Source organism: Mus caroli, unplaced genomic scaffold (assembly GCF_978045245.1).
Source record: "Mus caroli unplaced genomic scaffold, Mus_caroli_1 scaffold_3, whole genome shotgun sequence".
NCBI lineage: Eukaryota > Metazoa > Chordata > Mammalia > Rodentia > Muridae > Mus > Mus caroli.
The window spans coordinates 76,321,984-76,349,930 of record NW_028227258.1 but is presented as its reverse complement, the minus strand read 5'-3'; the positions used below and the strand labels follow the sequence as shown (position 1 = coordinate 76,349,930).

The 27,947-nt window shown below is 41.7% G+C and overlaps 1 protein-coding gene across 4 annotated transcripts in view; it reads right to left on the bottom strand.

Annotated features, from left to right (window-relative positions):
• The window catches only part of Fhip1a (FHF complex subunit HOOK interacting protein 1A), a 252,082-nt gene that overhangs the window by 47,186 nt on the left and 176,949 nt on the right, over positions 1-27,947 (bottom strand). For all 4 annotated transcript variants that reach the window (XM_085835794.1, XM_085835795.1, XM_085835796.1 and 1 more), the window contains 3 exons: positions 25,426-26,052; positions 17,625-17,783; positions 15,680-15,766 (listed from right to left, as the gene is read on the bottom strand). In XM_085835794.1, coding sequence (XP_085691920.1) covers positions 15,680-15,766; positions 17,625-17,783; positions 25,426-26,052 — 873 coding nt within the window. The remainder of the gene's footprint in view (positions 1-15,679; positions 15,767-17,624; positions 17,784-25,425; positions 26,053-27,947) is intronic.

Genomic DNA, 27,947 nt, shown 5'->3' with positions numbered 1-27,947 from the left:
AAAATAAACACTAAAAGTCACATTTCTCTCACAGTTTAAATAGAAATCTATATTCCATATCCTCTGAATTAGCAGCTGAATGTGCACAAATTGAGTGAACAGTAGAATTAGTTCTCCTAGGGAGCAATGTAGTTTAATATAAAATGTCCCCTGAAGGCTCTGTGTGTTGCTATCCCAGCTGATGGCACTTTTGAGAAGTAACTGGATCATGTGGGCACCTAACTTCACCAATGAAACTCATCTCAATGAGTTGATCCACTGAGATGTTCATAGGTGAATGGGCTGTTGGGAACAGGGCTGGATGGAGGAAGTAGGTCACCGGAGGCACGAAGGGTATATCTTTTAAAATTATTTATTTACTTATGTATGTTTTGTCTGCACATTATATGTTTACCATGGGCATACCTGGTGCCCATGGAGGCCAGAAGAGAGCATCAGATGCTCCAGAACTGCAGTTACAGGTTCCTGTGAGCTGCCATGTGGGTACTGGGAACCGGACTTGGGTTGAAATACCCTGAACCATTGAGACCTCTCTCCAGACCCGAGGGTATATCTTATTCTCAGATCCTACCTGCCATCCACACTCCTTCCCCACATCTCTGTTTCTCTCCCTTAGCCACATGCTTTCCAACAAGATGCTCTACCTCACCAAGGGCCAAGAATCAATGGGGCTGTGTGACCATGGACAAAAACTGTGAAGACAACATGAATCCTTTCCTACGTGGGCTGTTTTCTTGAGCCCTCTGTCACAGTGCTGAGAGCACAATTCAAGTGACTGCATGTGAGGGGCTGGTGTGTGACGGACCTGTGGATGGACACATGCTCACTATGTGGGGAGGGGCATCCTCAGAACGCCTTTTCTGGTAGATCTCTATCAACACCTCTTTGTCATCCTCACTAGACAACAACTACATACGGGCCATGAAGCTTATATTTCCAAAAGAAGAAAGGAATGCCGTTGTTAATTATAATCTTTATTAATTACATATGATTTGTGATAGCTCCCCAAATGACAACTGTTCACAGAGTCCTAGCTCTTTGTCAACATTGTGTTAGGTACTTGACACACATTATTGGGGCTAATTCTCCTTGGTCCTTAAAGATAATTAATAGGAAAACTGAGACTCAAAAAGTTGCCCCCCAAAATACGCAAGAAATGGAAGAGAGCAGATTCAAGCCAATGTTCCATGTTCTTTTTATTACTTGAGAACATTACAGGGTAACATTAAAGGCATTCTTCTGAGATCCTTCAGACCTGAGCCTCTGTATCAACTGCTTGAACCAGGTAGGTGGACAAGATCCTCTGTGAGAAAGGTGCATGTTACTGCACTCCAAAGGACTCGTGCCTCCCCCACCCTCTCACCATTCCTTGGGCTCCCTCTAGCCAACTCGGATTAGTATTTTTTCCTCTTAGGCCAAGAAAACAGCTCCAAGTGTCATGCCAGGTCCCCACTCCAGATACTTCTTCCAAGAACTGGTTGGAGATACTTCCTTTAGAATCCATAGGTAATGGTGAGATTCAGTATTAAACCAATAGAAAGAACAAATGCTTTTTTGTAAAACACCTACATCCCTGTAGTCACTGGAATAGATCAACAGTATCAACTGAGCACTCTCAGATGAGGACAACATTAACAACACACTCCACTACCACTCACAGACAGACATCTTTGGCCCTCACACTCATCCCTCAGACCTAGATCAGACTCAGTGCCTACTCCAGAAGCACCTCTCATGGAAGTAAACGTGGAATCCCCTATTCAAAAGTAGCATGCTCACAGCAGTACAGCCCTGCTTTCAGTCCTCTGAGAGGGATCTCCAATGTATACATGATTTAAAAGCCTAAGAGGCCACAAGACTTCATTTGGTCTCCAAAGATTCAGAACCCATTTTCAAGGCCACCATACTGAAACTGGCACTTAGAACCTGATTTTGGCAGCAGACACTGACTCCTCACTTTGTCCCATGGAGTAACTGCAGACAGGATGAGAGCCTGGCATCTCTGTCTTCAATTCGTGTCTGTACTTCAGTGGATATCACAGAGCTAAGTAATTGTCCTTAGCCTTTCCTCTTGTATTATTTTAAACTCCAGGAAGAACACAGCTTCCAAGGACAGTCCAGAGGAGGCTGTTTAACTAGGAAGCAAGGCTGTACCTCAGCATTAACAGCTTAGCAACCTAACAAAGTATTGTAGGATATCAGAACAGAATCGACAGGAAGCAGAGACCAAAGATGGGGGACCATACCTCAACCAATGCGACTCCACTTTGTTAAGGGCTTGCCTTCTATTTAAACCTAAATCTCATGTTGATACCCTAACCTGGGGACACTGAACACTCCCACCCCCCAAATGTAGCCATTCAAACTTGCTCTCCTTAATTAGTACACTAGGGACAGGGGACTGAGATTAACTTGTTGGGGCTACCGGAGCCCAGGCTTTCACCCTAAACACCTGGGTAACGACTCGATTCAGCAGTGGCTCTCAGTCTCAATTTATCTTTGAATCTCCTGAAAGACACCTCGCTTAGGACCCATCCTGCCCCAGTTAACTTTGCCTGTCTGTGAGACTAGCCTGCTGGGAGAGCGTCCCTGCTAGGCCACTGTCCTCAGGATTCAGATTGTCACCTGCACCACTATAATGCCACATGGTCTGACCTTCAAGTTCCTAACACCTCTCACACACTGCCATACCAGTGAAGATACTTCTCCTGGTAGGTGAATGAGAGCTTTAGAAGTCTGAAGTCTGCTGAGCTGTAACTCTTACTATAACGATGACCAAGCATTCTTTTCAAGGAAAACTCCAATGCAAGAGGCTGAAAGGCACCCCCAATCACAGGGAAAGTCAGTGCTGAGAAACCTGGCCCTGTGCCAGGTTTCCTGTCGTCAAGCTGTCCTGTAGATGGAGACTGCCTCCTACCACCAGCCACTCAAACAACTCCTCCCCTGAGGTCGTGAAAAGACTATCTCAACCGAAGGACAACAAAAGGTACAATTGGGAAGCTTCCGAAAACTAGAATACTGTACAACCCAGAGCAATTGTCCAAAAGGGCCATGGGGGATTCCTGGGAAGAACAAGACTTAATTGATTCCCAACAATGCTGAGAAAGCTCATTATCAAAGTGTTGAATCAATGACTGAAAACCTCCAGAGGGGAGAGTGGCAGTGCACACGGGGCTGCCTCAGTGACTCCTGCCTCACCTCTTCCCTACCACACAGCATGGCAGTGCTGGGCACTGTCGGGACAAAGTGACCCAATGGGCATCCTGGCTATGAGCGCCACTTCCAGGACACAAATAAAGGGGAGGGTAGAGATTCACGAACTAAAACAGTATTCTTTTCTTCTCTTTAGGGGAGGGCCACTGACACCTTCACCCCAAGAGCCTCTTCTTTGGGCCACTAGGTGGCGCAAACCCTCCTTTTAGAGAAAGGGACTTTTAGAAATCATATTGGTGTACCCAAGCAATTCCCTACATCTTGCCAGAGCCCGGCTAAGAAAAGGATCTGTTGTCCAAAGAAATCTATCTTGTGGTTAACAAAAGGAAGGACGGTTTTCTCTAAATTCTGCTTTGGGAACTCAGAAGTTAAACCTATGTCATAGAAGGACTCATGGATCTAAGATCTGCTTAAAAAATAAAATGAACAAGAAGACAGATAGCACTGGGGAGTTGAGTTTGGTTCAGATTGGTCAGTAATGTTTGTGTAAACATGGCCAAGTCAACTCACTTCTCAGGTCTTCAACGCCTTTGAGTGAGAAATAAGGAACATAGAATCTATAGAATTATGTCCACTACCAAATTCTGCAAGGGTTCATAATATGATATATTTCTATTTTTAATTTATTGTCCAATTTAATTCATCAGATCTGATGAGACTTTAAGCACAAGGATGAGTCATGAAGTCCATACAAGTTGTTTCTCTGTTTTGTAGTACTGAGAGTGGAAGCCATGCATCACACATACTCAGCAAGCTCTACTGCTGAGTTGTAGCCCCTGCACACTGTCTACTTACTGCTTTGTGACAGGGCCTCACTATGCTGTCCAAGCTGGCTTCAAATTCACTCTGTGACCCAGGCTAGCCTTGAACTTGCAATCCTCCTACCTCAACAATTTGTTGAGGACTCTGTAATAAGTTTGAAAACTGAGATCTTACTAATTCATTTACTACAAAATACTCCCAGAATACCTAGGCACCCAGAGCTGGGCAACCACGTAGCCAGATGATGAAAACAAGAGATAAACAGGAGTTGTGCCACACTGTTCCTCTAGGAAATGGAAATCTACTGGACTCCAGAGTTCTAACCTCCTGGGTTCTCATATCCAGAAAGAATCTGAGCAGTTAAACCTATTGTACATTGAGAATTACTCATCCAAAATTCAGCCTGTGGATTCGGGGTTTGTGGGATAGAGATCTACGATTTATATAATCTACAGTTACATTAAAGCATTTGACATAATTGTAAATATCACAGGCTTCGCTCAGATTGTTTATATCCTGACAAACAACCATGGCAACCGCATGCTGCCCACTGCCTTCAACTTGGTATTTTATAGTCACTTCAAACCCAGGGCAGTAAGGTTCACCTTCAACAAATCCATTTCTACATGTAGAGAACATGTTCCAAGCACAATTCTTCAACATCACTGCTTCTTCAGTAATACTGCAAATAATCTTTTTCCTTCTCTCTATAAAATTTGTATCTTCCCTTACATTGCTAAAGAAATGCCTGTCTTAAATCTGGCTTCCTTTTGGATTTGCACAATGAAAGAGTTATCATATCACATTGAATTCCAATCACCTATATAAACAAATTTGCCTGCCTCTTTACTCTCTTATCTTAATTCTATTTATTTTGGACAGTTTTATTTATTCATGTTAAGCTCGTCATTAGACAAAGCATTATAGGGACAAGGATGCCTCTAAGACACTACAAAGTTCATCCACGCTGACACCACCATTGATCCTATGGTCACAAATGACAATAATTGAATTAGTTCACCATCACTTGGTAAACATAAAGATGAGTGGAAAGCTTCCAGCTTCCAGTCCCTGAGTAATATACCTGTCTCAGATGAGGATGTGGCATGGGCCTTAGATAGAGCTGTCGTGACTAAAAGCTACTCAACAATATGGTACTTAATTAGTCTGGAAGCTCAGCAACAAGACCTTAGCTATTAATTACAAGATTTTCTTTTTTTGGAAAAGAAGCAAATGTTCCAATAGCTCCTATTACCATCATTTCCATATTCCCAGAGGCTTCCCCAATAAACATTAATCATTTCTATATGTTTCACAGCTGGCTCATGAGTGTTAATGGAGGATACAGAATGGACTGTTAAGTTTTTCTATATATTGCTAACGGGAAGCCTGTGTATGGATGTGGGTCTGGACATCTGTGTGCATCATCTTTGCACACAATCGCCTGAAAACTCAGATGAGGAAAAGAGCAGTGATCGTGACAACTGAAGTCTGCCCAGTGCCTTTTATTATTTGAGAGGAGTGTTCCTGGTACTGATAACACTGCCCACAGACCCAAACAACACCACACAGCAGAGCAGAGTTGATGTTACACAGTAAGTAGTGGAACTTGTCACCACCCTCAACAGTGGGAAGGACCTCTCTCAATCCAACACGATGCACACATTGGAGAAGAAACACCTTTATGGGGCCAACCATCTCCTTTTACTACACACCTTCAAGTAGTAGTAGTAATAGTAGTAGTAGTAGTGTAGTAGTTGTACTGCTGCTATTACTACTACTACTGTGTCCTCGCATGAAGCAGAGTATTGACATGAGCCCTTACCCATTCTCACAATTCATTTCTCATATCACTGTCATTATTGTTTGATGTTCTCCATAATCTTGGGGAGTATGTGGAGTAGGGTTAGAAATGACAAAACTGGATCTGTCAGTGAGTTAAAACCCCTGGAGGTTCCACATCAGACTAAAGCCTGATGGCTGTTACTGTCTCATCTTCTCATCACGGTGGTAAGATACGAACAAAAGCAGCTTGAGGGTGGAGGCTTTATTCTGGCTGACAGCCAAAGTACTGTTTATCAGGTCAAGGAAGTCAAGGCAGCAGGAGCTTAAAGCAGCGCTCATGCCACACCCACAATCAGAAGGCAGAGAGCGATGGATGCTCAGCTCCATTCTCCACAGTGCAGGGTCTCAGCCAGGGAACAGTGCTGTCAACAATGAGTGCCCCAACAGGCTTCAATTAACAAAAACAAGACAACCCCCACAGGCAGCCCAAAGACACATGGAGGTGAGGCAGTGCTCTTCCAAGTATGGCCCTTGGAGAGCCTAAGTGATGGCTGTGGTTCAAACTCTCAGGCTTCTTCTCTCCTGTCAAATCAGAACCCCCAAAGATTAAGAGTTTTCATTCAAGAGACCCAATGTAACTGTTTTTGTCTGAGAATACCTGTGACTGAGAATCAGAATAAATAGAACTGCAAATGTAGGACAGCTGAATTGATGCCATATCTCCCAAGAGCCAGGGGAAGAGGGGAGCTAGAGCTCTCCACCAACTAAAAGGATTGTAAGAAATATGAAGTATACTGTGTAAACTCAAACTGTAGTAATGGCTGAGATGGGGCAAGAGTTACCCCGTGGTAATACCAAACCACGTGACAATGTCTTATGTTAGAGAGTTGGTTGGTTACATTCATGAATAACAACAGGTGGTATGTACTTAGTGCTAAGTGTCAGTGACAATAAGAATTACTTCAAATATAGTATCTATTTATTCTTCACAAAATCCCAAGGAGGTGTGTGTTATTTTCATAAACACACGCGTAAGGACACACCACAATCATGGAACTGATGAGAGCAGCCAGGGACCAGATTGCAAACCAACATCTCACTGACCCCAAAACCCATTTTGAGGTACATTTTTATGTGACTCTACATCGCTTCTACAAACTCTATGACCTGAATATAATGTCCTAAATGAATGCATTAGATAATACATATTCATAGTTTTCAATTAATAAATCAGGTATTTCCAAGACAAAGCCTCTTGTATTTGGCAGTCAGCTCTTCTAGGTCTATTCAGATAGTTGTTATTTGGTCTATCTGTGGCTATCTTGCTGACTAACGAGTTCCTTAGAGCCCTTTAATCATCTTAGCCGCCAAAAATCACTGACCAGCCTTGGTAATCTTTATACTGGCCCCTCCACTTTCACAGACTAAGACTGAGCAACCATTTGGATCCCTCCCCTTGCACTGCCACTGGGATGGTACTGTTAATTGTCACCTTAGCAGAACCTAGAATCACTAGGACGATAGGCCTGGGTATGCCTGTGAGGGATTATCCTGAATATGTTCATTAATGTGGGAAGAGCTGCATTAGTTAGAGCAGGGACAGCTCCTTGGGCAAGGGATTCTGGACTGGGTAAAGTAGAGCAGGTGAGCTGAACATAGCACGCGCTCACTTCTCTGCTGTTTTCATTGTGCATGCCTTGTGCCTAGCCTCCTCAAACTCTTGCCGTGACTTCCGCATGGCCATGTGCCACGCCCTGGAAGTGTAAGTCCAAATCAGCCCTTCCTTCCTCAAGTTGTTTATGTCTGAGTATTTTATCCCAGTAACAGGAAAAGAACCCAAGCCAGCAGCTGAGCCAGCCTCCTTCCCTATGGCTCCTTAGTCAGGAGCCTTTAGAAATTAAAGGCCATGGCCACTAATACAGACACTAGATTTTATAACGCAAATCACTGAAATGTATAAAACTATAAAATGTAAAAAGCGGCAAAACCACCACACTAAAACTTCCAGTGTATTTCACTGCAGAGCCAGAGTCTCATTTGGTAACCAATTAACTCAAGGAAAGGCACAAAAGTCAGAGCAGAGAACCACTACAATTAAAAAAAAAAAATCCCAGGCATCCACAGCCAACGTGCTACACTGATGCTTGAGTCACTGGTGGTATGGGGCGAGCAGAGCTGCTTCTGACTCCGCGCTTGGACTCCTTTCTTTCAATTCTGTACTGAAGGCTTTTTTTTTTTTTTTCTCCAGTGAAATTCCCCAGCGTCATTGGAAACTAGACAGGAAATGTCAAAGTGCTTTCCATCCAGAAGTGGCAGAGATGACAGCAGGAGGACACACAGCACAGGCGCGCTCCACATCCAGACATACAGAAGAGCAAGCAGGGGACCTGCCTTCCCTCCTCCACCCTGAGCCCTCTCTTCTACCTTCCAGACCAGGAAACATGGTGTGTGTGTGTGGGGGGGGCGCTGGTGGCAGAGACAGATGGTGCTGAGGCCGCAGCCACTCTGCTCTCTCCCCCTTAGACACACATCAGGCTGTTCCTCCTGTAAGCTCTGCACCCAACCACAGCCCATTAATATCTCATAATGATGATAATCTGAAGATGTTATTTAATCATTTAAAGAGTCTTCAATCACAACTTCCACTGGGCATAAAGGTCGAGAGTATGCTTAGCCAGGAGAGCCAAACTGGGCTGTACTAAAGTCCTTGTCCCACCCCACCTACAGGGCACATTATTGGTTTAGTGGGCAACTCCCTTGTGGCTGTGCCCAGCCTCTTGAAATTTCCATCTTTTCTTTTCAATCACCCCAAAACTGCCATCCATCAACTTAAGTCAATAAGCCATGAATTATTGAGCTTGTAGGATGCAGATCATGAATATGTATGTGTGTGTTTGGAAGGCAAGATTGTAAAACAAATGGGTTCCATGGTGGCTTATAGAAAGCCAACACACATGCCCTTAAGGAAATGTCTGAAATTAATTCTCCCCATGTATATTGTTCGAGCACAGTTTTAGCACACAGAAGATGGTGGGATTTTTTTTTCCCTAGTTGATCTTGTTTCTGTTTTCCAAGCACACTTATAGGAAATGAAATATAGTTGGCTACTCTTTGGCAAAACCAAAGGTACAGGCTTTGAGGTCAGAGTTTCCATGGCTAATGCCTGGGAGCTGCATGCAGAAAGGACATATGTGACAGACTTCTTTGCCATCACTGCCTACCATAGCATACACCCCTCAAGGTCTACAGTTTCCCTGAACAGAGACAGTCACCAGTTTCTTCCACTATTTCCTAAAAGCCCGTGAAGAACCCACCCATAGCAACCTCCAAAACAAAAAGTATTCTAAGTCACTTCTGGAAATCTTGCAAGTGAGCCAGGGTGTTACTTGGACAATCCTTTCCCACCCACACTCCCTACCAATCCCTTTTCTAATCCTGCTGGAGACCAGGATAAGCTTCAAAGTCAGCTTTGTCTTCTAAGGCACACTGCCTACCTACCATTCTCCTGCTAACAGAGGACCCCAATACTACACCTGGGCAGAGAGTCCAGGCTGGTGACAGTCAGTCAGACAACTTCACTTGTTTGGGCTGGTTGATGAGCCTTGAGGTTTCTTGAAGATTGAACTACAGCTGCTAGTTTGTGTATTGTCTGCTTGCCAAAAGGACTGGACTGAAGCTGCTGGTTCCTGCATGGTGTCTGCCTACCGAAGACTGGACTGCAGCTGCTGACTTGTATTTGGTATTTGCTACAGACTGAACCACTGGCAAAGAAAATTGAGCTCCCCTCAAAGAACTACTGCTAAACAGGTCAACTTCCCCCATATCCTAATAACTTTTCTCTTCCACTGCCTCTGGTGGGTAAGAGGAGAGGTTGAATGCTTAGTAGAATAGGCTGCAAAAAAAAAAAAAATGACTACACAGCTTCTTTTCTTAGCCATATCTTGTTTCTGCCTACACCTGTCCCTGCTTCTCTCTGTAACAGCATTTATCTTACCCCCTCCTGCTCTAAGCCTGTGGTTAACCTGTCACCTGCCAGGTCCCACATTATGAACTTCGTAGCGATGAAAGGGTTTCACTTCCTCTGGCAGTGAAGTACAGAGTGCCTCACCTGTACGTGTTCCCTAACTGTTTCTGAACAAGCAGTGTTATCCTCCTACTGCACATGAGATGGCAGGCCTTCTCCCAGAATAGTCATGCATGTTATTTGTGTGCGTCTCAAAATGCACAAATGCTATCCTTCATCTTCAAATTGTACAAGGGTAGAGAACGGTGTTGCTATTCTCACTGTACAGCAGGAGATACAGACTCGGAAAGTTTACAGGCTTGGTACATGGCCACACAGCAGAAAGAGCCAGGACTAGAGTATAGGTCTTCACTGCCCAGTGTTTTTCTGCTGCACGCTGTACCTCTCACCAAGCATAAGCTCACATTGTATTTGGTGACTGTCACCTGTGTTTTACATGTTTCTTTACTATACATTCACATCTAATATGCTGTTAGTATTTCTACCTGCCATAGTAAGTTCTAACTATGATGTAGGTTCCAGAGGAGAACTATGAGTAGAAGATATAAAAGGTTGGGTTTTAAGGCCTTTCTAGAAAATTTTAAGGTGAAATCTACTTGAGCACAGAGTACAGTCACACATGACAGGTGCTAGCTTCCTCCTAAGGAAGGCTCTCAGGTGCTGACACTGGGAGCTGGGAGTTCAGGAGACTCACACTCATCTGTATTTACCTTCAGATCCAGTCCCATAGCCCTGTGGGTCTGTGTGGGCCACCATGTCCTCTGTTCTCTGGAATGTTTGGTTACCACACGAGTTTAGCCAATATGATTCTAGCAGGAGACTGGTAGACTGGAATGGGTGAAGTTTCCGAGTTTGTCCCAACTTTATTTCTCGGAGTTGCTTGCTTTAGACTGAGGTCCACAGCTTCTATAGCAGGCACTTTCTACACAGCCCCTTGCCCCTGACTCTTTACACACACACACACACACACACACACACACACACACACACACAGAGAGAGAGAGAGAGAGAGACAGAGAGAGAGAGAGACAGAGACAGAGACAGAGAGACAGAGATAGAGATAGAGACAGAGAGGGGGGAGAGACAGAGACAGAGAAAGAGATAGACAGAGAGACTGAGGGGGGGAGAGAGAGATCACTGTTATGGTCACAGTGAACTTGCCACAGATTCCCTTATGCTCTTGAATCAAGTGACAGGTTCCATATCCAGCTCTGTAACATGTGAACAATGAGAGTAAACAGGAGTGACTCTGTCCCAGGTCCCTAAGACACTGGTCACTTCTACCGTGCACACTTGGAGGCTTCAGAACCTCCATGCTCTAGAGTGCTGAGACCTTGACTAGTACAGAAACCCAAATAACCAAGGCTGCCTCCTTGGGAGAAGCCCCAGCTATACCTGTATAGAAAGGAAGAGGCACAGAGGAGAGAGAGATGCTCAGGCAGCCCCAAATGCTCAGGCCCTGGTCACAGTAATGATCTCAGTTGAGGCCCACGCCCTAGAGCCGGACTGTGGCACTGTGCAGGTGGTGACTCACCCTAACAACCAATGGCTGCTGTTAAGTCCAGCTCTAAGCGTGGTTTCTGACACAGCACCAAAGCACTGAAATGTTGCCCTCTCAAAACCTCTTTAGCTCCTCAGCTCGCCTGACAGCACAATCTGAGGACCACCTGTTCTTACTGGGACCCTGACATATGAATGACAGTCACTAGGGCAAATATTCACATCCTAAACATCTCTTCTGATAAAACCGCAGAAGGACACTTCCCTCTGAGGGTAGTGTGACCTGAGGCCTTGCTTGCCTTCACAGGATGAAATAGGAATGGAAAGACATGTGTCACTTCCAGATAAAAGCTCCACGTCTCTCCCTCTGACACTGTGACAGGTGATGTAAGCTACAGGGTTGACACTTTTGTCCCTAAGTGCCTTCTTGCCTTGCTCCTTGAAGTACAATCCCTGTTTGTTTAATCCTTCCTTCACTTCTGCTTCTCTGAGAAGGCAGGCTAGTGCAACTAACCAATGAGCGCTCAGCTTTGAATATTAGCTTGGACAAATTAACCGGGCAGACCCATGAGAAGCAGACAACGTACCCTTTGCTCTAAAGTAAAATAGAACCAACCAGCTTGAATGACTATAGACATATCTGCAGCTGAATTTATTTGCTTACTTCATCTATCAATAACATTTTCTTTAATATGACTTTTACAAAAGCATGTTCAACCTATCTGTAAAAATCAACTCTTTCCCAAAATGTCCAAAGTGGGCTTCCCATCTCTTATTCCAAACTCTGGAGGCTATATGTATTTAGGAATTTAAAAACTTTTTTAGAAGAATGATATATTTATCGGCCATGTTCTTATATAAAATCCCCAGAAGGTCTGAGCTAGCACCCTAAACTAGGTATATTAGTATTTTCTCCACAGAACATACAAATACTAACACAGGTAAGTTAAAAATCAACAACCTTGAGATAGTTCAGGCAGGACCAGACACCAAATGCACTCAGCAAGGTTGGATGGTTTGTCAAATGAATTGATAAAAACCTTGTGTTTAGGGCTTTCTAAGTCACCTTTATTACTCAACCTAGAGATTGAACCCAAGTCTACTCCCAGGCCCAGAGCTTTCCCCATGTGTTCCACTTGCACATGACTGTGGAAGAAAGTCCTGCAGCCTTTAAAAAGAACCCCGTGAGCCTTGCACTAACCCTGAAGAATAAATGGCCACACCTCAGTGTTGGATGAAGACAGTATGAGAGTAAGCTCGTGAGTGGAGTCCACACCTATCTGCAGCAGTGAGGAGCAACTGCAGAGATGCCCACTATCAGCCTACATACCCGCCCCACTTTTCCTACTCACAGGTTGTGAGTGTGTATGCAGGTGGGATGTGGTGTGCATCTGATGTGTTACTTATTAGAGTAGGTGGAGGTGTGTACATCCATGTGTATAAGCTAGGGGTCAGTGTCAAATGTCTTTCCTCCCTTTTTTCCTTCCCTCCCTGATACAGATGTTGTCACTAAATCTGAAGCTCACTGATTCAAATAGGACAGCTGGCCAAAGAACTCCCAAGATCCTCCTGTCTCCACCTGCCGCAGCCCCACATTGTCCCCGCAGCATGGGGAGTCAAGATACAAAATACGGAGCCTGGCTTTTCAATGTGGATTTGTGGGGATCTAACTCAGATCTGTATCCTTAAATGGAAGGCACTTCATTCACTGAGCCATCGCCCCAGTCCCTTCCTTAGGTTTTGCAATGCTTAATCTCTGGTTAAGAAATGCTGCTGAAATATATTGATCGTAATGGGGAAAAATTTTCAGCATAAATCCATTTGTATTATGTATGAGACAGAGAGAATGAGCTCTCCTTTATAAGCTGCCTACGTGCATGGCAGGTAACTAAAAAGTTATGCATGATTTAGGTGAGGGAGTACACAAAGAAAGGAATTTTATTTAGAAGACTGACCAAGGCCCTTCTGTCAGGGAAGCAGATGTGAAGTTTGCAAAACACAATAGGAATGTCTGTAGCAGGCCTGAGCCAGGACTTGAAGTAGCCCTTTAAGCACCCAAGGGGGAGGTGTAGGAAGTTAGAGTGCTCCCACTGGGAGCCTCTCAAGATACATCCAGCTCTGACCTGCTCTGAGTGTCTGTCCCTGATCTCTAGGATCTACGACAGGCACCTGTCAGCTGTCACTGAGAGAGCCAGAGGTAAAGGGCAGGGTGTCCCTAACCCTTGCAATTATCAGTGTTAAAAACAGGAACAAACACATAAAAATGGAGAATGTAAGAAAAATAGAGAACAATCAGTCTTTGGTCTCTCTGGACACTAAATGGAAATATCTGGAGAAGAATTGTCACTAACAGATAAAAATTAAAGAATCTTAATTAGGGAGTTGCAAATTAAAATCCAATACAGTAACATCCACTTTTCATCTCATGTATTCTATACTATATGGACTTTTAAAAATAAACATGTATTAACTTCGATGGCTTTAAAATCTCCAATTTTAAGTTACGGACATAACTAAGAATAGAGTCAGGTGATGTATACACAGTGCTGTTTAAAATCACTCCCTTATAAAGTACTGTCTGAAAGGGTGACAACTGTCGGTGTTCTGCTGGCACATTCATTCCTAAACATTCCATTGTGTGCTGTTCTTCGGTTGATTGGTTGGTTGGTTGGTTTGGTTTTTCATACTTCTTAAGTCTAAGGAGATGTCCATACTCAGCAATGGGCGTATCCCAGAGAACAAAACATACAGGAGCATTACCCTCAGAGGTGCTGTGGTTTTGGATGTTGAACATGCGTGGCCCATGCCTCAGTTCCTCAGTCGTTCCTAAGTGCTGTGAAGAATTGAGATACAGTGCTCTTCACAATGCCTCTGTGAGCCCAGCTCAGTTATAGAACTCACTGTGCTAAGCCACAGAGAGATCCCAGCAAGGTGCTCTGCTGGTCCAGCGCACAGCAGGGTGTCTACAGATAACCAGATGTGCTATACTATTAGAAAGTTCCAAGGAGAGTTTTCACCATGAAGAACTGGTAAGTGTTTGGGAAGATAAATATGTTTAACTTGACCTTAACATTACATTAATCTGTATGTGTATCAAAACTTCACTTGATATCCCATTAATATGCAAAAAGAATTTCCATCAGCACCTATAACATTAAAGTATATTAACTAATTATAATAACAAAATACTGTGGAGAATACAATAGTGATAAATAGCATGACTTAGTTTTGGCAAGTGTGTGAGGGATAATTAGGGAATAAACAAGGAAGAAAGACTACACACGGGAGTCTGTAATCACAGCTAAGACTTTCAGTAGCTCCACTGGATTCCACTGAAAAGGAGAGCTCTTCCCCATACAGATTCAGAGACCCCCAAAGCAGACACATCCTGAACAGCAGAATACTGGCCAACAGAAGGAGAGCACAGAAACACAGACAGTGTGAGTTCTCTAATCGTATGCCCTGCATTTCCCAAGACAGCTTTAATTCCACAGACTTGGTCTCTCCGCATCTATAAAACACTAAAATAACTTGAGGAAACTATGTATCAGACCAAGTACAGTTTGTTTCACAAAATGTATCCACTGAACAAAAAGAGCACTAAACAGCAAGAGAGCAACAGTCTCACTGAGCCTGGCTGCTCTGAGCCAGACATCCCGCAGCACATACTGCAACCCTTCAGCACTGCTACAATCCAGGGTTTTTAACTTTATAAAATAAGAGCACATTAAATGTAATTTAAACATACAGAAAGAAGGGCATTTTGTCCAAGCCACATTATGAATTAATTCTTGCTTCTCTCTCAAACAGGGAAAAAGACTCTTTAAAATTAGGATTCTAGGTCTGTGGGTATCTCATAATGACTTACAATGGAAAAGATATCAGTTGGTTTATTAACTATGAAATAAGAGCCATGGGCATGCAGAGTGTTGCCAACCTTTGGTGGAACCTTACCATGGCTTCACTCTAATTTTTGCTGTCGCAAAATTGTAATAGAAAATCATGTTCTATTAAGGAGATGATAAAGCTGTGGCCCCGGCGCTACCTCTGCCCTCCCCGATCCCATACACTCTCTATGAAATATGCACCTCACAGGACAGCTTAACAGAACATTCACAGCAGCCCCACTCAGGAACTGAAGTCGATCCCAGAGTCAAAGACCATGTGTCACCTCTCCTGTAGACTGTCCAACTTGACATTCCACTGCCCCAAATGGATCCCATCTAACTTATACTACGGATATTTTTAAGTCCCATGTTTGAGACGACTAAGAACTTTGGGTGGAACAAGAAGAAAATTAAGGCTATATCCACTGCTGACTCAATTATACAGTGTTTTCTTTGCTCTGCCTCCCTCATACTATGAACAGACAGATGACCTTAGCCAATCACTGACCTTATGGAGTGCAGGAGCCAATACTGGTACCAAAAATCCATTGTAAATGTAGCTGACGAGCTGAGTGCGGATCAAGGGGTGAGCCACCTGAGACAGAAGCAGATGACAGGGCTCACTTTCTATGGTGCCTCAAAACCAAACAGTTCTGTCTTCATCTTACATTCAAAAAGAAACCCTGCATTTGGGCAAAGCTCCACTTATAAAGTCATTCTTCAGACCACACAATGATGTGATTTTTTTAAAAATATCTATTACAGTATAAACAGCTAAAATTATACTTCCAGCTATAGAAAAGATGTTCATTTTAAAGTTGAGTTGAACAAGACAGACAATGAATAGACTGAGTATGCATAAATATTTATAAGTTAAAAATGAATAAATTATAAAGTATAATTTTTGCCCCTTAACTTCTTCTAGACTCTATATCTACCTGGTACTACCTTTTAAAAAAGAGTGTAACTATAGAAAAGAATAATTAAATACACTTATTTTTCTAACAGAGAACTTTGAAGATACATTTTCTGATTCTTCTGATATTTAGGGAAGAAAGGTTCTGTAAAATATTCTCATAAAAAGTGGACAGTTGTTCAAAAACAGGAAACATTGCTGGTGTTACTTCTCAAAATTGGTTTTCAAAATATAAGTAACATGGACAAACCTTTACTAATATATTTTATACTTTCAGGGGTTTCCTAACCCTAAAACATTATTAAAATGGTTTAAAATAATGTTTGCTTTTAATTTGAAATTAATATATAATTTCCCTGTTCTTCACCATGCCCAAAGAAGCAGCTTTAATGTGTATGTGTGTGTGTGTGTGTGAGAGAGAGAGAGAGAGAGAAAGAGAGAGAGAGAGAGACTCAATCAAACATAAAGTAAAAAGCAATTTCTAGGAAGTAAGGCTAGCTGCTCAAATTACTGAGTCTCTCTCCATAGAGCTGAAGAGGAGCTAATAGTAGCTCCATCATTTTTATTTCCATACATTTCTGCAGAAAATGTTGATAGACTATAATATTAAAGGGAAAATAATTTAAAATGTAATCCATTTATCTTAAATACAAATAAAACTTCCTTTGACTTAGCAATAAAAATGAGATGGGAACTAAAGTAATTTGCTTTCACTTTCCTGCAGACGCTGTTTCTTTATTTGGTGGATAAACAGATTATAAGTAACATTTTTCACCCTATAAAAATCACCATAAAACAAACCTGATTTCTTAATAAATCTAATATAAAGGTAACACTTATGCTACATAGAAGAAATTTTTGATGAAAACTTACTATACCCTTAAACATATATAAAATTGGATTTTTATTGAAAACAGTAACAAGAAATTTGAAGATAAAAAAAAAAAATCTAATCAAAAAGCCAGATACACAAGAGTTCAGTGGCTGGTTTTTCCCCTAAAGCGAGCCAATTTCAAAGCAAATTTAATTTGTGTAGCTAAGAAGATTGTTAACTTCTTCCAAATTCAATTGGGATAACAATATTCTTTATGTAGTGTGCACCATTAAGCAAAATAAAGTGTTTTCCTTTGTAAGCTCCCAGGAAGACCTTGAAGTAAAAGTGTTATAATTTGGAGTACTTAAGCAGCCTAAAAATATCTATTTAATGAGCCAGCCACTGAACTTATTTTTGATGGGTAAGTGGATAATCAAAACAGAATAACACTTTTTATAGAGAAAATAAAATCTTTTCATTTGTTCTCAATTGGAACTTTTCAGAAGCCTACCAAACGTTTTCACTCATTTCAGTGTACTCCACGGGATTCAAGCAGAGCATCATTATCCATAAGCACTTCCCAAAAATAGCAAAGGGTTAATTTTGAAGAAATCGGAATAGTGGAGGGTCTTATACACACACACTCCCCCCCTCCCACACACACACAGACACACCCTCAAGGCTTGAGTCCAGAAGTCCACGATGGCTTCTGGGCTGCAGTACCTGGATGACTGCGTTACAGAACTCCAGCGAGTTCATGAACTGCACGAGGGCAGGCAGCAGGAGCCAGTCGTCCTTCAGAAGGCAGTGCCAGTCCTCACCCTTCTCTTCCAGCTTTGTGGGCAGCGAAGAGTACAGGCCACTGAGTCCCGTTGCAAGCACCTGATTCGGAAACAAAAAAAGCAAAGCCATCTCGTCTGAAGCTCACGGTTATAAGGATGCCTATGGTTCGGCCCAAAGACCGAACTCTGAGTAGTAAGGGATTATTAATGTGAGGAGCTATCAACTAGCAAGGAGAGGTTAAACCCGTGGGTGAACTAGGAAGGCTAACCCGGCGGACAGCAAGGCAAATGCGGAGCTACTTAGCTATTAGTCAAGAGGTTGGTGGGGGTGACTCATCTTTTATGCCAAGCACCAGTATGAGTTGGGAGCACAGCAAGTGAGAAGGCAAAACACAAAGATGAATGAAATGTGACTCTCATACCCAAGAAGTTCAGGGACAGGACAAACTGGTTAGAAATACAGTACAGAGCAATTTGGTGAGTGCCAATAGAGAGAACGCCAGTGCAGATTCTAGTCCATGGGAGGCAGCCCCGATGCAGGAGGTCCCTACTAACACGCAGGGACGCTGGGTAGTGTTATGAGACAAACTGTCTGCATGTTAATGGGTCTGAGTGAAACTTACTAGCAGTTTATGTGTTAGAAAACTTTCACATATATTATTTCCTTCAACCATCACAAACAGTTTGACAGAGGAAAGAAGGGGGTGTGGATGGCGGTCACTCAGCTATGTGACCAAGGTCTGGACCAAGGTGATGTTCCATGCCAGCAGAGTCTCTCATAAGCGTGGATGAGGATGGCTTCACCAAGACAGCTGGTTTAAAGCCAGAACCTGAAATTTACTTGTCACCTTTGTACCCAGCTCTTAAAACTATACTGACAATATTTGGGCGGGACGAGTGAGGTGAAGAACTTCAAGTATTCAGGGAGGTGAGTGAGAAGAGACTGGGAGGAAAGAAGGGAGAGAAAACTGAGGTTGAGATGTAAAATAAGTAAATATATATCTGTGTATGTATGTATACATATATACACATACATATATATATCATATATAACATGTAACTATGTTTATATGTTAGTATATGTTATTTATGTTCATATTTTATCTATCTACATATTTATATCTATATATTTATATAATATGATATGATATATAATTAATATAATATATTAGATATTATGATTAATATATTATATATGTTATATAACATATAGCATAAATAATATTTAATATAAATATATATATATCTTTAAAAGATAAGTATGGAAAAAGATCATACTTCATGTTGCGCACTTACAGAACAGAGGATTGCAGAAGCAGTAAATTTCACAGGGCATGGGGCTTCCCACTTGGGAAGGGATGCTAGTTATGCAGCGTCTCAGATATTCTGACTTAGCAAATGTATAGCATAGTATGGACTATACATAAGAAGCCATCTATAAGGCCAGAAAGATGGCACAGAGGTAAGGGTGCCCTGTACCTGAGATGCATTCCCGGGACCCACATGGTGAAGGGAGAAAACTCTCTTCAGGAAATTGTTGTCTGACTTCCACACCACACCATGACATTGGCATGCCCACACATGGACACTTACAGGTGGATACAAAATAAAGACATATGTAATTAAAGAATGGCAGAAAACTAAGTCAGCTCCAAAAGACACCGTTCTAGCACAGACCCTGAATTTACTCAAACGGATGAAAGCATTCGAGAAGGTATTCTGAGTCAGGCCCAGAAAAGAAACAGTGACACACTCCACTGATCTCCCAGTCCATCAAAAGACAAACAAGGAATTACAACAGTGTCAGAAACATCGAAAATGCAGGATAAGAAAACTAGGATGCTGCTGATAAACAAAGGTGCTTCACTCAAACTTGAGGGTAGGGGGCGAAATATGGGAACTGGTTTCAGAAGTGTTGTCTAGACTGCTGAAGAGGGCACTAGAGTCGGGTATATTGAGTCTTTGGTGTGATCTTCCGAGACTAACACAATGAATTCAATGATAAAACACGATAGGTCTTAGCACAAAGAAATAAGAGGAAGCCATCAGAGAAACTGATAAGAGTTAAGGTGGTACCAGAGCCCATGCTGTACAATAAAGGACAGTGAAACAGATGGACCATAGCAACACTAGAGACAAAGATAGATAGATAGATAGATAGATCTTTGTTCTGTTTCCTAGAAACCTTCATCCACCCATATATTAATTCACTCATTAATAAAAAAGCCTGACTACTTAATTTCAGGTCAGGTGCTAAGCGTAGGAAACACAACTGTGAGCAGGAGAGATCCTTTATATTTTTAAAAATCAGGGCATCTGTGGTCCCCAAGGAAAATATCTTCTACTTAAAGTATTCAATTCGTTGTCAACATACCTCGACAAATCACTTTAATACTAGTTTTGAATGAGACCCAAATGAGTTGTCTATTATAAATCAGAAACCTCTGGCAAAAGCATATGGAGGCCAAAAGTCCCCTAGAAGAGAAGTCTAATCTCGATGCTACATTTTAAAAATCAATTACATTTGCTAACTCATGCTAAATTAACCACAGAACAAAGACTTTAATTCTGTGTTCTCCTGGTTTCTTAACCACTTTGAGGCTCTGAAGATGAATTCATAAAGACAAGCTTAATTTGTCTGACTAAAAAGCTGGGAATAACTATTCAGTATATCAATATAATTACAGCAACATTAATTTTCAAATTACATACACCAGTGACAGTAATTAAAAATAATACATACCTAATATTCACTTTTTAAGTGAGTATTCTAAAAGGGCATGGCTAAGATGTGAACAGGAGGAATCCTGCCCAGACTGAAGACACACCCCATGCAGAACTGACAGCTGGGAGGGTAGGTGTCCCCACCATGTTCCTGCCACCAGAAGATAGGGCTAGTTAATAGACATTATCTTCCTCAGAGTGGCAAACAGAATAAGAGAAAAATATTCTGCAAAATAAAAGGCATTACATATTCTTAAGAGACAGGAGTGTGTGTGTGTGTGTGTGTGTGTGTGTGTTCACAGCTATTGACAACTGTATTCCCTCCCAAGGCTCATTTACACACATTCTACACATTTTTAGAACATGGGCTATGGGCCATACATAGCAAGGTTGGTGCTTAAAGAGGGAACAAGTCAGGCCAGGGGAGACAGAGGCCAGTCTCCAAGCTGATAAAGGTCACAAGGAAGACCACTTCAAGAATACAGAGAGTACCAAGGGAGCAGGACCAGGGACAAAAGGAGGCACACAGAGATATGTAGGTGGGTTTTGTTTGTTTCTTTTGTTTTGTTTTCAGGTTCAAGAACTACCATCAAAAGTGATTTATTTTTAAATTTCACTATGTAACTTGAAAACTAAATTATAAAATGCACATATATCTGCATTCAACAGGTGATTAAAAATAAAATGTACTCTTTTAGCCTTTTATTGATTCATACCACAAAACTGTAAAACATTATGTTTATTCTCAATACATTAAATATTAACCAAGTACTTTTCACTTATCTTCTCCCAAAAGTATCCTTAAGTGAAATTATCATGGGCTAGGGAGATGACTCAGCAGGTAAAGTTCTTGCTGGACAAGCAAGAGGACCAGACTCCTAATCCCCAGCACCACATAAAAGCCAAGATGTGACTGTAATCCCAGTGCTCAGAAAGTAGAGACAGGGAATCCCTAGAGCAAGCTAGATATCCAGACCAGCTAAAATGGCACTATGTAGCTTCAACTGAAAGACTCTGTCTCAATGGATAACATAGGTGATCAAGGAAGAAATCTGACCTCAGCCTCAGGTACAAGTGTGTGGGCACACACACACACACACACATGCACCCAAATATGTGTGTGCATATGTATATATGTATGTGTATGCATATGTAAGTACCTCCATACATTATATATATATATATATATATATATATATATATATATATATATCCACACATGGAAGCACATACACACACATGCATGCACAAAAAGAAAAGAAAAAAGAAAGAATGGATAGATCACCATATAGGGCCATATGACAACAGCAGTGAAAACCATTAACTTCTTGACAGTCTGGTGTGGTAAAGCTACAACCAGCAGCTTTAGTATCAACCCAATGTGGTTTTGAGCTGGATTCTGCCATTAACGGGTAGTTATTAAACTCTATAAACTTAAATGAGCTGAGCTATTGTAAGGGTTAAAGACAAGGACACAGGCAGGATTAGAGCAATAGTTTTCACATGGTAGTGGAAGACAGACAAGCCATGCACACAGCACTGAGCAAGTCAAGGTCAATTCTTAAACATCCCATGGTACTCGGTTAATTTTAGCAGATACAAAGACGTTTAGCAGATGGCTTTGGTTGGAAGCTAGCAGCAAAACACCTGGTAGAGAGCATTTGATACAACTTGCCAAAATAAAAAGCCTCATACGTTTTGGATATGGGATGATTAACTTCCTACCTGTGGCTCTGTACCTAAAGGTCACCTGCTCTGATTTGCAAGGCCTGATCTATGCATACTAGACTTTGCCAAGATGAGACAATGATCTAAATGTAATCATCAACATTTGGTTAAAAAAAAAAAGCAAAACAAGAGACAGGATCATTTAGTGCCCACCATTTGTTGGTACCAGATTGCTAGGGTAACTGTATTCTCTTTCTCTCTTGAGAACCAAAGAGATGACAGAGCAGCGAGCACTTTCTATCAAGTTTGAAGATACAGGTTTCCAAACGAGGTCCAGTTTGCTAAGAGAGTGATTACTCTTCCAACAGGCTGATGCTAACACACTTTGACAATCATACTAATTAGAGAAAGCTTTTTGTCAATTGTGGCCCTTAGCTGGTTGGTTAATAGCATATGCTTTTATCTGCAACATAAAGGGGCCTTTTTTAATTTTAATTATGTTGTCACATGTAATTATGGAAAACTGAGTATAAATGAAATTATGGGCTCTATCCTGAGGGGTAATCTAACAACAGAAACTTGTCTTCTATTCTACCAAATGAGGTCAGCTGGCAATGTTGTTTTTCCTCTAATTTAAATGAACTGTACAATGTTTTAAAACACATTTTTGTAAAAGCAACAATTACTGAAATCAGCTTAAACACAGTTAATGGAAATTTAAACACTAAAACCACGCCCCATTCTTCTCCCAATGCACTTGAATGTTTAAGTTATGAACTATTACAGATAATCAGAAAATAATAGAATTGAAAATCATCAGTAATACTTACAAATTTTATCATTTTGCTATAGTTTTTTTCAGAGCACTCTGCAGGTTTTTAAAACCAGCTGGGGTGTATGGCTGAGTGGTAGAGTGCTGTGTGAGGATCTAGGATCAGTCAATCAACATTTGTGAGGATCAGTCAATCCACAAGGCCAACAGACAAATTCTACTCCACTCCCAATACCACTTTCTTCCTCCCATCATCCCCAAGACACACTGCAGTCTTGAAGCTAAAACACATTATTCTTATTCTTCTTTTTCTTTACTTTAACTATATTTATGTTTTACTTTATGTATGTGCCCACCCCAAAAATGGTAGGCACCATTCTAAGCTTTATGTAAAGTTTATGTAAATGCTAACATGGTAGGTAGAACTTTGCTACTTATATCATTATGCAACATGTTTTAGATTTGTTAGTCTTCACATATGTAGATATAGACACATGCTAATACACGTAGTCTGATTATGTTCTGTTTCATATATTTCATCTTTTATTTTCATTAAATCGCTATTCAACTAAATGAGCATCCTGTGCCAATGTCTATAAGGAAAGCTTCAGGACCATAAAGAAGGCAAATATTCGATGCTAGGAACCATTGCTATACTGCTTTCCTCGGTTAGCATATCTATCTATATCCTGAGACGTCCTTGTCTTTTCCATATCTTGAAACACTTGGGCACATTATAATCACACAAAGTACACAGTTTAAATTAGAATCTACTTCTGCTGTCCATTCTGTGGCCTTGGACAGACACACGGGCATGTGCCCACACTAACAGTACCACGGAGACACAGGCATGTGCCCACACTAACAGTACCACGGAGAGTATCCTCACTCCCCTAAGAACCAAGCGTTTGCCTGCCGGCTTTAGGAGATGCTCCTCTTTTTACTGATGCCGTATCCTCTGGTGGACCCAGACAGTGCACAGCCTTCTCAGACTGCCTTCTCTCTGCTTGGCAGTACGTGTTTACCGTTCCTGTGGTCTAGTCATGATTTGAAAGCTCATTTCATTTAGTTGAGCAATATTTTCAATATCTGGGTGGATCAGTTTTTATTCACATACTGAAGGACATCTTGGTTGCTTCTACAATTAAAAACTATGAATAAAGAAGCTAGAAACAACCATGTTCAGGTTTTTGTGCGGACAGAAGTTTTAATTCCTTACTGTAATACCAAGTGAAGCAAGTGATGGACTGTATGATGAGAGCATGTTTCATAAGAAACTGTTGGACTAGAAAGATGGCTCAATGGTTAAGAACACTGAATGCTCTTCCAGAGGACCTGGGTTCAATTCTCAGAATGCACAGTGATTCACAACCCTCTATAGCTTCAGTTCCAGAGGATCAAATGCTGTCTTTTGACCTGTACAGGCACTACATACATGCACATACATCCATGTAGGCAAAATACCCATACACATGAAAATGAATAAATAAATAAACCACCTTTTTTTTTTAAAAAAAAAGGAAACTCTCAAACTGTCTTCCAAAGTAGCTGCACCAATTTGCATCCCCAGCAGTAATTAATATAAATTCCTATTTCCACATTCTCACCTGCACTTGGTATTGTTAGTACAGTCTGTGAACACTGACTGTGGGTGAACGCCTCCTCACTAACCTCATAGCCCCATGCAAAGGAGTCAGACACACAGACAGGCACACACACACACACACACACACACACACACACAAATACACATTTCTAAATGTCCTTTAGGGAATGTTCTCCTGATCTAAAATCACCCATATGGTATTAGCTAACAACAACAACAAAATCTTATCGACTCATAGCAACCTGTCTTGCCTTTTCCAACAAAACTCACCAAGAATCTACAAACTATCTCACATACTTAAGGCTACAGTATAAAGACTAATAAAAAGAATAGATAATAGAAGTGTTCACCCAACTTAGAAAGTATTGCTAGCTATTGCCCAACCAGTAAAACACTGAAATCACTCAGAGAATATGAACCCCCCCCAAAATTCCATACTGATCACATCTTTTCCTGGTGTGACTGGGCACCTCTAATATACACCACTTTGTTTCCATACCATGGACTATACAAACTATACAAAGTGGAGAACTTTTTTCACTGCAAATATGCATTCATTTTTAAAATAAAATTGATGCTTTAGACCTACAACTAACAGTCATTATCTTGCTGAGAAACAAATTAATTTGGAAACTAGCTGTGAGGGGTCTTACCTCATGCCTCGAGTCAGTGGAGCAGAGTCAATCTGGAAGGCTATGAATTTTAAAAGTGCAAGTATAATCAACCTCTCTGCATAACACAACGAAGATGAATTGGGAAACGGAAGAGAGTCTAGAGCGGTATTTGGGGCTGTCGCTGCTTAGCCAAATTTTAGCACTGAAACTTGGGTAGCTCTGCTGCCTCCAAGCATGTTCCTCTACACCTTGCCACAGAAGGTACAACTTGGAGCAAATGGAACAAAAGCATACACTCTTGGCACACAAGAGGAGGGGGTAGGAGGGAGGGGGAAGCACACCAAGGAGAGGGACTTACGGGACAGAAGTAGGTATTTTCCACAATGTGATTGGCCACCATGCTGTTCTCAGCAGAGAGAGACATGATAAATAGCAAAGCATCTCTTGCTTGCTGGCCTACTGTGCCCTCTCGATGAATGAAGGGTATCAGAAGAGAGAAAATGAGGAAATTGGCAGCCCCTTGGTCCTCACTAGTGTGGAAGAAGAGTTCCAGGATGGATGGATCTTTGGCAAGGATGGAGCAGAGCTGATTGAGCAGGACAACTAGCTTTCCCTCCACAGCTGGAGTGGCTGTCCCCGAACAGGAGCTCAGCAACATCATGAGGGGCTTCAGGATGGGCTTGTGGTGCAGCAGAGGCTGGTAGGACTGGGTGACCAGCATCTCATACATCTTTAGCTGCTCAAGTTTGGTTTCATCAGTGAATTCTCGTCTCAAGCTCCAAAGGAAGAGCTTTTCCATGATGTTCTCGCAGACCACAAATTCCAGGATTGGCCCCATCGCAGCATCCTTGGCTTGTTCTTCGATTAGCAGGAAAAGCATGTGTTCTACATAGTTCTGCACAGCACTGGCCTCATCTGGGGGGATGGACCCATATTTTGCCTGGGTGTTCTTCAAGGGGTCATGCTTCTCTAAGATTTTCACAACCTGAAATACACCAAACACTGCCATTTACCATCATAATCTCCAAAACACTTCACCACTTGCTTTACCAAATTCACAGGAAAAAAAAAAAGAAGCCATTGGATACAATATATTTATCAAATATTTCAATAATGTAAAGGATTAAAAAAAAAGCAAAAAAAGAGCAAAACTAATAATTACTTTTATATTCAAAGAGATAACAAGACACTTTCCCCTTAAACTGTTTAATACAACACGGCCTCTTAAGTTTCAAATGCATAAAACAAGTAAAAGGAAACCTGGCTTTCTCCCATAGTGCAGTTGTTCTGAAGACTTCATCAGAGCAATGTAACTCCTTACATGCTGTTCACAAACACTATGCCTCACTTCTCCACCTAGAGGGATACCCCCTTCAACCACACACAACATAGGAATAGGAGCAATAAATGGGAATTGAGAAACTGTAGGCCTAGCATACATAGAATTGACTCTAACAGAAGGCATAAACACAAACACCAACATCTGAAGGGTTTGAAATATCATTCTTCAAGCTAAATAAATGAATAAATAAGGATCTCTCCAAGATAATCAATTACAAAATAAACTCCTGAACTTTGGAGTGATAAGGAAGTTTTGGACATGGTGATAAAAGTAGCTAATGAAACAGAATCAGATGCCACCTAAACATGGCTAAGATAAATACATCTGTATTCAGCATCTGTAAAGGTCAAGCCACACCCTTGATCTAGTTCTCTTTCTTCCCTCTGCTGGAATCTGCAGCTTCCAACCTCACTGTGCCCACTGATGTGTGTACATGGGCACTTGAAAGTGAAGCTATTTTATATCTTAATTTTCATTGCCTTCATGACATGAGATATCCATGATGATCCCACTCGATTTACTCCCTTCAAAATATGCCATGCGGCAGTTTACAAACCATCTGGCCTTTTATCAACATCTCTATCTTTGTTTTTCTTTGCCTTTCTTAATAACATATAATGCAATGTCTGCCTTTGGCGGTTCCCTCCTGGCCCAGGTCTAGCATGTGTTGTTACATGTTCTGTATTTAGGTAACAGGTTTTTTAGAGTTGTTGGGGGAAGCTGGCAGATACACAATGCCATGTCAGCATGCATGAGCAATAAGGGAAATTAGTTCTCAGGGAAAGGTCTCCATTTCTCTCCTGTCAGAAGCGAGGAAGGAGAATCTGTATAGACCAGGTAACTATATCCTGACATGGTGAACACATTTCCATGCTAGCAATGATCTCTATCAGTTTCCACCATAAATCTGGTAATACTGTGTCACAAGGAGAAAAGTGACCCTAAAACTTTTGAGTTGACACTTTTTTCATGAGAAAGGGCATTTCTTCAGCGGTCACCCAAATGATCCATGGCCCACTGACTGGTGGCCACATGGCAGACACTGCACATTCTCTTTGTTACATACCACCAGACAGCACCTTCCAGGATGCTGCAGAATCCCCACAGGCCTACTGAGCTTTGGCTCTGGGTTTTGAGAACATCTACAGGGAGGAACACAGTGACAAACTGGTTCTAAGGGGTTTTTCTTCAACAACACCACACATCCTCCAATCCCTAAAGTCCCTAACTTGAAGGTTCTACATTCTGAAGGACAAATCAGCTAGAGCTCTGTTGGTGCTATGATTTCCAAGTCCATGTGTTGAGTCTGCTCGTGAGAGTTGTTTTTACAGCTAGACCTCCGGGTAAAACGCATTTACACTTCTCACTCTGCTCACCGTGTAAACTGTCTAAAACCGGGACTGCTTTATATATGGGTAGTGCTATGCCGAGCCACCTTGGTCTTTCTGAAAAAACATAATCTGGCAGTAAGCAGTAACAGCTGTGAATTTGTTCTTACCCATTGACTTGTTAATCTGATTTGAGGGAAAATGCCTAAA